Source organism: Martes martes (assembly GCF_963455335.1).
Source record: "Martes martes genome assembly, chromosome: 3".
Classification (NCBI taxonomy): Eukaryota; Metazoa; Chordata; class Mammalia; order Carnivora; family Mustelidae; genus Martes; species Martes martes.
In genome coordinates, this window is record NC_137890.1 from 186,754,603 (window position 1) to 186,768,200 (window position 13,598).

Genomic DNA, 13,598 nt, shown 5'->3' on the forward strand with positions numbered 1-13,598 from the left:
GTACGATTCAGTAGATGAAGGTAGTTCCTGAATAAATGTTATCCAGATAAAAGACTAGCTGCTGAGAACTTGGGACTGGAAAAATCCTTTCAAAGGAAAATGAAACTATGATGTATTTGTGTGTGGGGGGGGGGAGCAAACTGTACAGCATGTATGGTATGATGCAGTTTTTTTGAAACAACACCCCTTTCCTATTTTTGGTGGTGGTGGTGGTGGTTCTGTATGAGCTAGAAAAAAGTATAACCTGCCCTAAATGGGAAATTTTGTTAAGGATCGGCTGGGGTTGGAAGTGGAGAGTTTCCTGGGTGTTTGTTGCTAAAGTAGAGACCTGGGCTCTTCAGTTCGAGGTTCTAGCTTAATGTATCTGAAGCCTGCAGTCGGTCCTTGAAACATGGGCCCCAGGTGATTTCAGTGTAGGTTGTTAGTAGTTATACTGATGCTGTAGAGGTGGAGACCTCAGAGTATTCTGCTGGCTTGATTGACCCATTGGTATGTCCTGTTTCGATCCTGATGGCAGTAGTATTTGTGGTCTGCTAGAAGAACCTATTTACTTAAGAGTGGTCCCTGCATCTAGTGTTTGTTTTTAAGCCTCAAACATTTCAGAAATGCAAATGTTCAGAAAGAAAAAAATAAAGACTTAGTCTCCACTCACCCTTTAGACTGAAGTTTCTTCTATATTTCAGGGCAGAAAATTCTGGGGGTAAGGGAAGAGACCACATGTGGATTTAAACTTTTAAAAAATAAACGTCAAAGAGAAACAAAAGTAGAATATTAAAATAAACCACCCAGCTTACATGAGGATATTTCTGTTTGTGATTGATCGTGGTGGGGGCCTCTGGCTGCCTGGGCTACTGTTACAGTTTTGAGGGGAGAGATGCCAGAAAAAGTAGTAACTGTGGAGACAGTGGTACTGTGGATGCTTGATAAGAATTTTGAGATGTGATGACAAACTGGAGCTGCAAAGTTCAGTGGTGAACTGTTCCGTTATGTTGCGTTTCTGAGACTTGCTCCCACTTTTACAAGGGAAAATGTGGTCCAGCTAGGTTTTGGCCTGTATATTGTTATTATGTTTTCTGCTTTAAACCACACCCATCTTGAACTACAGCGGGTTTTCTCCTTCTTCTGAGGGTGTGGGTTGGGCATTTGCATTGTACCATTTGAATCTTTTTCCTTTTGGTTCTTGCAGACTAGTAAATGAGCTTTTTTTAAGTGCCTAGTGTCAAAGGGTTTTAATTCAGTTCAAGGTATATAGCTGGCAAGAGTTCGTTCATTCATGGAATGCTTTTAAGTACTTCATGTTCGTTATCTCATTTAATCTTTTTTTTTTTTTAAAGATTTTATTTGACAGACAGAGATCACAAGTAGACATAGAGGCAGGCGGGGGGTGGGGGGGAAGCAGGCGGAGCAGAGAGCCCCATGTGGGGCTCGATCCCAGAACCCTGAGACCATGACCTGAGCTGAAGGCAGAGGCCCAACCCACTGAGCCACCCAGGCGTCCCTCATTTAATCGTTAAAAAAAAACCAAAAACATGTAGGAAACTGGGACACAGAGGTGAAAGATTTATGCGATCTGAAGAGAAACCAGAGTTGGGACACAGAGGTGAAATAACATTAATTTGTAGAGAAAGCCTCTATTTGAAGGCAGACATTTTGATTCCAGAGTTCAGACTCTTAATCATAAAATTAATGTCGTGGTGTTTGCATTCAAACTGTAGGGCTCTGAATTTTAGGCTGTAAAGAATTCAGACTTTATCCTTTATTATTTTACTCTTCAGAGTGTGGTCCTAGATGTTTAGGACAGCACCTGAGAACTTGTTAGGGATGCAGAACTTGGGTCTGATCCAGGCCTCCTGCATTTTAACAAAATCTGTATAGACAGTTTGTTGCCCATTCTAACTTGAGAACCACTCTCCATAGTGCTGTTGGTTTTGCATTTCTGGCCATGTTAAGTTTAGATTTTATTTATTTATTTGACAGAGATCACAAGTAGGCAGAGAGGTAGGCAGAGAGAGAGAGGAGGAAGCAGGGTCCCCGCTGAGCAGAGAGCCCAATGCGGGGCTCGATCCCAGGAATCTGGGATCATGACCTGAGCTGAAGGGCAGAGGCTTTAACCCACTGAGCCACCCAGGTGCCCCGTGGTCATGTTGAGTTTAAATGATCCTGAGTACTGTTTTTGGTCCCTTATCAACATCGACAGTATTATTTTTTCATTTGGGGAAAGGTTTAGAGTTTGACAGTAATTTAAACTTCGGTAACCTGTTCTAATTTGTAGTTGATGAAATGGTAAACATCTCTTCTGTGTACAAGTATTATCTCTTGAGGTGGAGATGTACTAAGTGTATTAAAAATCAGTACTAGGTATAGTTCTACTAACTCCTTATCTAATATAGTTATTTTAAAGTTTGTGTGTTTGAAAGAGTAGTTTGATACCATATTCCTACTAGAGACATGCATTGTGTGTCGGGTCTCTTTGGAAAATTAAAGTCTGTATTAACTTTCTTACAGATATTGAAGCACAGATTCGAGAAATTCAAGGCAAGAAGGCAGCTCTTGATGAAGCTCAAGGAGTGGGCCTTGATTCTACAGGTTATTATGACCAGGAAATTTATGGTGGAAGTGACAGCCGATTTGCTGGATATGTGACATCAATTGCTGCAACTGAACTTGAAGATGTGAGTTACTGAGTATCATGAGTCAAGCATTTCTTTGATGAACAAAAATATAAAGGAATTTTCTGTTTTAGTCATCTTATTTAATCTGGGAAGACTTGGGGGGTTGGGGGATTTTTCTTTTGGAGACTAAAACTGTTGAAGGTGTCCTTCCTCTTTAAGGTCCAGAAACTTGTGGAAGTGATCACTTCTGAACCTTTATGTTAAAACTAATTTGTTTATCCAGCAGAGAACCTGCAAATCATTAACTATTATAAAATAAATCCCTCTTGTTCCCTCCTGAGCTCTATCTAGAGTAGCCAGTGTGAAATGTGACTTTATTGTAGATAGCCATCTGTCCTTGCCACTTTCGACTACTGACTTGTGTTTGATGCTGTGTGTGGTTTTCCCCTTGGCATCCTTTTTTTTTTTTTTTTAAGATTTTATTTATTTGTCAGAGAGCATAAGTGAGCACAAGCAAGGGGAGCAGCAGACAGTGGGAAAAGGAGGCTTCTTACTGAACAAGGAGTGGGACTCGATCCCTGGACCCCTGGGACCTGAGCCAAAGGCAGACACCCAACCTGACTGAGCCACCCAGGCATCCCATCCCTTTGGCATTTTAATAAGAATTGAATGCTTCTTATTACTGATGCTAATGGCCTTTTTTAATTACTCTGGAGGATGACCACTTCTCATTTTGAAGTGCATCCCTCCAAAAGTGTTTTTATATGGTCCCCATAGCTTGTTTTGTCAGACCACTCCAAATATCCACATTTGGTGAAGTGGCTGTTCATTTTTTGCATAATTCAGTAACAAACATTTTATGTATATGGATTTTATCAAACTTGTTTTTATGAAATGCAAGCCACATTTTATTTTATAGTTGGGACTTTTTTCTTCTAAGAAAAATTTTTAAGTTCTAGTGGTACAATTTCCAGAAGCTAAGGGGGAAATTGTGATTTTGTTTTTGACTAAAATAAATGAGGTGTTAAAATCTTGGGAGTTAATCTATTGTTGCACCTCTTATAGTTGTAAAGTAACAATATAACATTGGTCTCTGAACATACTGCTAGGGAGACAAATACATTTAAAATTAATTATATTTTATTTGTGTGGTTTAATCATGTTTTTTAAACATGAGTTAAAAAAACGAGGAGGGGCATCTGGCTGCCTGAGTCAGTAGAGCATGAGACTCCTGAGGTTGTGAGTTTGAGACCCACATTAGGTGTGGAGTTTACTTAAAAATAAAATCTTTAAAACACCAATCAGGAAACTAGAGAATTCTAAATAAGCTGTTGGCAGTTTCCACATTTGAAAAACAATTTTTAAAAAAATTTTTCCTTTTGAAGATTTTTATTTATTTGTTAGAAAGAGAGAGTGGGAGCAGAAGCAGGAGAAGCATCAGGCAGAGCAGGTAGAGGGAGAAGCAGGCTCCCCACTGAGCAAGGAGCCTGATGTGGAACTTGATCCCAGGACCCTGGAATTATGACCTGAGCTAAAGGCAGATGCTTAACCGACTGGGCCACCCAGACATCCCCAAAAAACAAATTTCATTATGCTTTCTGTGAGAAAATGAAATGCTCAGGCTTTTTAGTCCATACCTACTTTATTTTAATTAGCTCCATAGAAATCATTCCTTGTTTAGTGTTTTTTAAAAGAGAACTAAATTTAATTTCTTTAAAAGGTTTATGAATTGAAAGAAAACGTAGATGTTTGCAAGTTTTATGAACAAAGGTTTGGATACCACTTTGCCATTTAGTCTTATACCATGTTGAATCTGTATATTCTTTCCAATTTTTTTTTAAAGATTTATTTATTTGACACACAGACATCACAAGGAGGCAGAGAGGCAGGCAGAGAAAGAGGGGGAAGAAGGCTCCCTGCTGAGCAGAGAGCCCGATACGGGGCTCGATCCCAGGACCCTGAGATCATGACCTGAGCCAAAGGCAGAGGCTTAACCCTCTGAGCCACCCAGGCATCCCTATTCTTTCTAATTTTTAACTGCTGACGTTTTGTTTGCAATTTTGGGGGGACATTTCTTCTTCTTCCTTTTTTTTTTTTTTTTTTTTTTTACAATTTTTATTAACATATAATGTATTATTCACCCCAGGGGTACAGGTGTTTGAATCATCAGGCTTACACATTTCACAGCACTCACGTAGCACATACCCTCCCCAGTGTCCATATTCCAGCCACCCTGTCCCTACCCTCCTTCCCCCAAACAACCCTCAGTTTGTTTTGTGAGATTAAGAGTCTCTTAACGATTTGTCTCCCTCCCGATCCCATCTTGTTTCATTTTTTCCTTCCCAGTCCCCCGCCCTGCCTCTCAGATTCCTCATATCAGCAAGATATAATTTTCTTTCTGTGATTGACTTATTTCGCTCAGCATAATACCCTCTAGTTCCATCCACATCGTTGCAAATGGCAAGATTCGGGGTGATTTTTTTTTGTTTTTTTGTGGGTTTTTTTTTGATGGCCGAGTAGTGTTCCATTGTATATATATACCACATCTTCTTTATCCATTCATCTGTTGATGGATATCTAGGCTCTTCCCATAGTTTGGCTGTTGTGGACATTGCTGCTATAAACATTTGGGTGCACATGCCCCTTTGGATCACTACATTTTATCTTTAGGGTAAATACCCAGTAGTGCGATTGGTGGGTCGTAGGGTGGCTCTATTTTCAACTTTTTGAGGAACGTCCATGTTGTTTTCCTGGAGTGGCTGCACCAGCTTGCATTCCCACCAACAGTGTAGGAGGGTTCCCCTTTCTCTGCATCCTCTCCAACATCTGTTGTTTCCTGACTTGTTAATTTTAGCCATTCTGACTGGTGTGAGGTGGTATCTCATTGTGGTTTTGATTTGTATTTCCCTGATGCCGAGTGATGTGGAGTACTTTTTCATGTGTCGGTTGGCCATCTGGTGTCTGCTTTGCAGAAATGTTGGTTCATGTCTTTTGGGGACATTTCATTGCAGGATGACGATGACTACTCATCATCTACAAGTTTGCTTGGTCAGAAGAAGCCGGGATATCATGCCCCTGTGGCATTGCTTAATGATATACCACAATCAACAGAACAGGTGACTTTCCTTTTGTTCTTCCCTCCTGCCCCTTTTTAAAAATTAAAACCAGAGTTTATTCAGCTAAGGAAAACTGAATGTCTCAATTCCCGTGGAAGCTCACATGGTTTAGAAATCGAGTTTTTGGAATGTCTTGATGAGAGTTGATTGGGAGGATTAGAAGTAATACCTAATTTATTTTGTTAAGGTAATCATTTCATCAAAAAAAACGGGTAATCATTTTGTGAAGAGTTGAACGATGTGGACATGTATATTGTCTCATTTCCCTCTGTCTTATTTTTTCATGTTAATATTTATCCTGAAATGATAGAAGATATTTCTTTCATTAGTAGGTATTTATTAAACATTTTTACGTGTCTTCTCATGATCTGGTTTTTACATATCCTCTTTGGTTATTTAATAAAGTGGTTATTAAACGAAACATACCTCTTTTCAGTATGATCCATTCGCTGAGCACCGACCTCCAAAGATTGCTGACCGGGAGGATGAATACAAAAAGCACAGGAGGACCATGATAATATCCCCAGAGCGTCTTGATCCTTTTGCAGATGGTAATTCTTTCCCACTTTTCTATAAGTTTTCAGGAATTTATTTGTCTTAAGTTGTCTTTAGCCCTTTGATTTTTTTTGGCATGCTTATGAATTTGCTTTTCTTTTTAAAAATCCCCCTTATTATAGATATGTATATAGATTTGGTTGAAGTCACAGATGCCATATTCTTCATCTTTATAATGCAAGTTTTCTTTCCAGGTAGAAGGACAAGAAAATAATGAGCCAATGCCATAGAAACGCAAAGGGTTAAAGGTTTTTCTTTTACTTTTGTTTTGGGTACGCTTTCTATACTTTGAACAAATGTGTTTTTCTGCTCAAAATACTTTCAAACTATTGAAAGTTCTCATTCCAAATCCTAGACTTTTGGGCTTGTTACTTTTGAGAAACTGTTTCTCACATTAGAGCTCCCCCCATATTGCTCTAAATATAGTTTAGTAAATGCACCTACTTTGCTCTAAGCATACTTAAAGTTAAAACAAAAGTATGTATACAAAGACTTTGATATTTTTAATAGTTGGAGTCTGTTTTGCTAATTTTAGTGTGCAGGTCAGCACAAGGGGCATAGTGAGCCTGATGGAAGCTTTCCTCAGGTGAGTTTCAAAAACAAAATTAGGTGCCTGTTTCTTAGAATTAGATTCTGCTGCAGGTTTACAAATTAGACTTTCAGCCTGCATGAATTAGTAGGGATATTCTTTTTTTACTTGCATAATTGTAATTGATTTAAACATGTATGTCAGAATTCACAGGCCCATACTAACTGTCCTTAATTTCTTTCCTACAGCAGTACTGCTATATGCCAGTCCTGTCTGCATTCTTAAGGGTGCAGTTCAACACATCCTCTCTAGATTATGGTGAAAAAGTATTCCAAAGGAAGTCTTATCAGAGCTAGTGTCAGAAAGAATGACACTATCAATTGGGCATGATCTTCAGCATAGGAAATGTCTTAGAATTTTATTATTTTTTCCTAAATTGTGATGCTATACTACTGGTATAGCTAATTATCACATTTCTAAAACATAGTGTGCCTCTGTGAATCTTGTTATGTACTGTTTGGGCTTCTTTAAGATATTTTGAAGTTTGAAAGCACATGCTGAAACTTGAACCAAGAGACTAACACATCTCTTTGTACACCACTTTTCTTCTGTGTGCAACATAATAACTGGTAGAAGTAATATATTTCAAGTAATATGTTTCCGATTGTAATTTATACTTTCTAAGAAAATAAAAATGTTTTTGGGTCAACAAAACTTAAAAAGAATGAAGCCCTTTTTAGTAACATGACATCAGAATAAGATTATAGGTGTATTTTAAAAGTCAGATTTTCTAAACTGCAACTGTTGTAGAACGTTATATGGAGAACTTCTCTAGTTATAGTTATTTGTAGTCAGGATTTTAACAGCTTGCAACAGGTAATGTTTTGAATATAAATATCTTTCCAAAGTGTTACTAATGGTAAAGAGATAATTTTCTAGGCTTCTATTCTGCTGCTTGAAGTCAGAACTGCTGGTGGAGACAAAGGCACGAAAGTGTACGTATTCCGGATTAGCAACCCAGGAACCCATCACTTCTGAAGACTCTAAACTGTGCTGTCATTTTGTTTTTATATGCATTAAAATATTTGTTTTAAACTGCTGTAGATATGTTTGTGTTCAAACAGGTTAAATTGATCAGCAAACTCAATAAAAAGTAAGATGTATAATTATTAAAGCTTTCCATCAAAAAATAAATTAAATGATTATGCAATAACATAACATTAGAGCAGGGCAGATAAATCAGTTTAACCTAATTATCTTTTATTTATTGTACTCTTGTCCTGTTGCTGTTCTTTTCTGCAGGAGGGAAGACCCCTGATCCTAAAATGAACGCTAGGACTTACATGGATGTAATGCGAGAACAGCATTTAACTAAAGAAGAGGTATGTGAGCGTGATTTTTTTATTTTGGTGGTTGTGAAAGAATGTAAAAAGAAAGTTCAAGTTGAGAGACTTTTATTTGTTGCACAAGTAATATTTTTAATAATATTAATAAAAATTAAATTGAGAAAGAAACCTTACCCAAAATTCTGGCTCCTCCCAAATTAAACTTTTCATACTTCTATATCCTTTTCTAGTCCTTGGCCCTTTGGCTATATGTCTGGGTGTGTACACATACATGTAAATGTATGTGTAGCTATACACAGACATGTATCTCATGGTGGTTATATCTGGGGGGAGGATTGGTGGTGTGTGTCTGAAACAAATGGCTGAGGGAAAAGTCATATAGTTAAATCATTCCTTGAAAAGCTTCTAAAATCTTCCATAAGATTCAGTTTGGATATGGGTAGAGAATTCTGAAGGATTCTTACTGACCTGCGGTGATAGCTCCATTTCGTTTTTATAGTAAGCCTCCATGACTTCATTACAAATATGTAATGTGTTATATGGAATAAGTGCGGTAATGGAACCTTATTTAAAATCATGGGGTAAATTAAATGTACATTTGTTATGACTACGTTGTATATGATTTACGTAGTTATAATTTTTAAGTGTCCACTTGTAGCCACTTTTCTATCTTACTACATAGTCTGAATTGTTACATATGTGAGTTTTAAATAAAATTTCTTCAATGAAAGCGTTACTCTTTAAGATTTTACTTCACTGTTTTTAAAGTAGGGTGCTCTGTGTTACAAATTCCAGAGGTGCTCATCTTTTGTTCAGAAAGACATTGTATAGAACTAGAAATACAGAAAGGAAAGGGAAATAAGGAATGGGACTCCCAGTAGCATAGAAAGCAGAATGAGTGAAGGCAATGACATTAAATTGAAATGACTGCTGATTATATGAAAATATGTTGAGAAGGTTTTGGAAATACTCAGTGCCTGTTGAAATATTTTTAGAGAGAAATTAGGCAGCAGCTAGCAGAAAAAGCTAAAGCTGGAGAACTAAAAGTTGTCAATGGAGCAGCAGCGTCCCAGCCTCCCTCAAAACGAAAACGGCGTTGGGATCAAACAGCCGATCAGACTCCTGGTGCCACTCCCAAAAAGCTGTCAAGTTGGGATCAAGCAGAGGTAATTTATTTTTATTTTTAATGATGATTGTTATTATTTTTGGATTTTCCCTCCCCCATGGAGTGTGTTAGCCTACTCTTGTTGACATCAAGTTAACACAGACCAGGTGGCTCAAACAATAGACATTGATTTTTTCACAGTTCTAGAGGCTTGAAGTCAGTATCAAGGTGCCAACAAGGTTGATGTCTGGTTAGAGTACTCTTTTTGGCTTGTAGAAGGTTGCCTTCCTGCTGTGTCCTTATGTGGCCTTTTCTCTGTGTGTGCATGAAGTGAGGTCTCGTGTGTCTCCTAAGGACACCAGTGCTATCAGGTTATGGCCCTAACCTTATGGCCTCATTTAACCTGATTACCTCACTAAAAGCCTAATTTCTAGATACAGTGACATTGGTTAAGGGCTTCAACATAAGTTTTTTGGGAGGAAGACACAGTGCAGTCCATAACCTGGAATAAAGGAACGTCCCTTCTGGAGTATTAAAATAGATACTTCAGTATGTCACATTGTGGAGGTTGAGTACAGTAGAGTGATCTTCATTTTCAAGATGGATAATTTAACCATCTGACCACTGGTGTCATGTGGGTAGTGCTACTGCATTACCTTAGTTTGTTTTCTTAGAGAAAGTCTTTGGGGGTTGTTTTTATTGTTTGATTTGTTTAAACTTTTTCAAAATTGTAAAATAATAATAACATAAAACTGCCATTTTAACCATTTTACAGTGTACAGTTTGGTGGCATTAATTACACTCACAAAGTTGTATAACTATCTCCACTAATTTTGAAATTTTTTCATTACCTTGAGCAAACAGTAATCATTAAGCAGTACTTTTCTATCCCCTCCAGCCCCAGAGAAAATTTCAGAAGAATACCTCCTTGAGAGCTTTTTAGTTGAATTTGTTTCCTGTTTTTCCTTTCCAGAGTAGAAATAATAAAAAACCTTAAACTGTTCCACTGTGAAATCGACCAGTATGCCTACGTCTGTCCTCATTTACTCCTTTCTTTCTGAGTTGTCAGTGCAAGTTGAACAACTTCTTTACATACTATTTCCCATTCCCTCTTACTACTCAGAGACTTTTGTGTAAAGTCAGTTTTTTGTCTGTACTCCAGGTTATTATCAGCAAACACTTTGTACCCATTTTTCTCTTTAAAGAACAAAAAACTACAGGAAACCGTCTCTTGATCCTCACATCCCCTTCCAGGTACCACCCCATTTCTGTCTCTTCACCGCAGAATGCTTTGAATGAGTTGTCTAAACCTGCAGTCTCTGGTTATCTCGTCTTCTGCTTATACCACTCCACCAAAACATCTCTTGTCAAAGTCACTTGACCTCCTTCTGGTAAATCCGGAGATCAAGTCTCAGTCCTCATATCCTGTATCATAACATCATAGATTCTATCATTTATCAGTGGCGTTGACCATTACTTGATTCCCTTTTTTTAGATTCTGGACTTCAGTCTTTCCTGTCCTTCTTATACTTTCCTTACTGACTCCTATTCCTCAGTCGTGTTTGCTGGATCTTCCTCAGCTTCCTTGAACTTGGGGGTTTTCTAGTGCTCAGTCCTTGGACTTCTTTTCCATCTAAATGCATTCCATAAGATCTCATTCCTGTCTTCATATACCATCTCTGTAAGACGCGCCCAAATGTACAAATCTATCCCCTACATGTCCTGGGTTCCCAGACTCGACACTTTCATTTGGATGTTTAATAGACATTTCAGAACGAGTTTTTCTTTCACTTACCCTTTCCACCCTGTTCCCATGTCTGTTGGTGCGAGCCAGATCCTTAGAGTCATGTCATTGTCATCCAGTAGTTACTCTCTTGTCCCAAATTCTACCCATAAATAAATTTTGTTGGCCCCACCTTTAAATATATTCGGAATCTAACCTCTTTTCATTACCTCTGTCTCCACCGCCCTAGTCTTAATCACTAATTTTTTTCCCCAAAGGTTTTATTTATTTATTTGACAGACGGAGATCACAAATAGACAGGGAAGTAGGCAGAGAGAGAGGAGGAAGCAGGCTCCCCACTGAGCTCGATCCCAGGACCCTGGGATCATGACCCGAGCCGAAGGCAGAGGCTTTAAGCCACTGAGGCACCCAGGCGCCCTGTTAATCACTAATTTTTTTTTAAGTTTATTTATTTACTTCAGTAATCTCTGTACCCAGTGTGGGGCTCAAATTCATGACCCCGACATCAGGAGTTGTATGCTCTTCCACCTGGGCCAGCCAGGCACCTCCTAAGGTCACTGTTTTAGTATAAGATTACTGCAGATTTATTTACACACCATGGCAGTATTTTCCCAAACCCAGAATTGGGATAATAAACCTAATAATTTCCTCACATTTGAGTTTAAGGTAGACCTTGAGGAGTTCCCATTTGCTTGCTGATATGTGAGAAGATTTGGTTCTCTAGAATAAAGTTATTATTCAATTTATTATTTGTTTTAAAGATTTATTGATTTGAGAGAGCGAGAGTGCACAAGCAGGGGCAGAGGGAGAAGCAGATTCGCCTGCTGAGCAGGGAGCCCGACGTAGGGTTCGATCCCAGAACCCTAGGATCATGACCTGAGCCACCCAGGCACCCCTAATTATTACTAAATTGAATTATGTAATTGATAATGCTAATTTTAAAAACTGAGAAAGAGAAACTTGTGCTGTTATTTGTATGCTCATGAAAACTAGACACGAGAATTTGTCTGTCTTATAAAAACTGTAGAGTTTCAGATGCTGTTTTCTTTCCTTGTGCTCATTTAACACAGCTCCATCCTAAGTCAGCACTGTGGGAGTTACAGTGGGCAGCACAAAGAGTTTATGTCCTACCGGAGCAGCAGGAGAAGCAGTTGCCAAATAGGAAATTTTGAACAACTTATCTGCTTCGCTCACCTAATTGAAAATTTCTGAATGATACGTAGAATCTTTTTAATGGGAAAAAAAAATTGAGCCTTCAACTTGTTGTGGTATTTATGCAGTTTGCAAGTGTAAAGCTAAATGGAATTCTTGTGTTGGATAGAGCATCCAATTTTAAATTAAAAAAGTGTATTATAAAACCTGTGGAATATTTCAGCGTCTTAAATACAAATTTTGTTTGCCTAACACTGAGCACCTGCTGCTTTGATACTGTATTGTCTGCACTGTGCAGGTTCTGTTACCACGGGCTGCCGGATGCCTTGCATCACCTACTCCTTGTCTCCATTCGAACGATAATGGGAGCTTTGATTACTTCAGTCTACTACTAATGTTTTTTTTCACTAGTCCTGTCAGCATCAGTTCGAGAATAGTACAGATGTGATTGTAAATCTCAGGGTTTGAAGTTCTGTGACAATATCTAGTTATAAGATAATTACCCAGGTGATCCAAAACATAGGTAGATTAATTAAACACACAAGAAATTGGACAAAAACACTAAAATAGTATCCTAGTGAAAACTCATAGATAATATGTCTCTAAACACAGTTTGGGAAATATTGCTGTAATTTAAAGTTGACATTTTTGATTGCAGATCTAGACAGAGAAGGTTTAGTGATTTTCTCAGAGTTACGGAGCTACTAATGATATATCCAAGACTTATACCCAAAATACATTTTTTTTTTAAGGTAGGGCTTTTTCACTGCTTCAAATTAAAACTTCACATTGTTTTTAGTCAGACATATTTGCTATAAAGAAGGTATCTCTTAAGCAGTGCAATTTACTCTCATTTATACAGAATAAGACTAAAACATTTGTTTGCAATTTTTTTGGTAGAAAATTTGTAGTTATTTTTATGTGGCTGTGTAGGTATGTGAAATCAAGTGTCTTTTGCTTTGTTAAGACCCCTGGACATACCCCTTCCTTAAGATGGGATGAGACACCAGGTCGTGCAAAGGGAAGTGAGACTCCTGGAGCAACCCCCGGCTCAAAAATATGGGATCCTACACCTAGTCATACACCAGCGGGAGCTGCTACTCCGGGACGTGGGGACACACCTGGCCATGCAACACCAGGCCATGGAGGCGCAACTTCCAGTGCTCGTAAAAACAGATGGGATGAGACCCCCAAAACAGAAAGAGGTACTTCTGTTGGAATCTTGGTGTGGTTTGTGTTTGGGTGAGATACTGACTTGTTGAATGATATGTTTATAGGAGGAAATCTGTTCACATCTCTAGTCCTGGGTTAGAAAGTCAAATAATCAGTCGCTTTGGGGATAAATAACTAAGGAGATCATATGCCTTAATTCATTTCCCTTCTTGAAAACATAAAATGTACCATTTTAACCATTTTAAGTGTAGCGTTCAGTGGTGGTA

General features: G+C 38.3%; 1 protein-coding gene across 5 annotated transcripts in view; it reads left to right on the top strand.

Annotated features, from left to right (window-relative positions):
- SF3B1 (splicing factor 3b subunit 1) overlaps positions 1–13,598 on the top strand; it is a 37,106-nt gene that overhangs the window by 8,461 nt on the left and 15,047 nt on the right. For 2 of the 5 annotated variants that reach the window (XR_013966563.1, XM_080798800.1), the window contains exons 2-7: positions 2,506–2,672; positions 5,624–5,728; positions 6,165–6,279; positions 8,115–8,194; positions 9,154–9,324; positions 13,127–13,364. Coding sequence is in view for 3 of the 5 variants with exons in the window: in XM_080798800.1 (XP_080654926.1) it covers positions 2,506–2,672; positions 5,624–5,728; positions 6,165–6,279; positions 8,115–8,194; positions 9,154–9,324; positions 13,127–13,364 (876 nt within the window). In the remaining 2 variants the exon portion in view is untranslated. Of the gene's footprint in view, positions 1–2,505; positions 2,673–5,623; positions 5,729–6,164; positions 6,280–6,477; positions 7,981–8,114; positions 8,195–9,153; positions 9,325–13,126; positions 13,365–13,598 lie in introns of those variants that run through there. The other 3 variants (XR_013966564.1, XM_080798802.1, XM_080798801.1) reach the window with 3 other exon arrangements.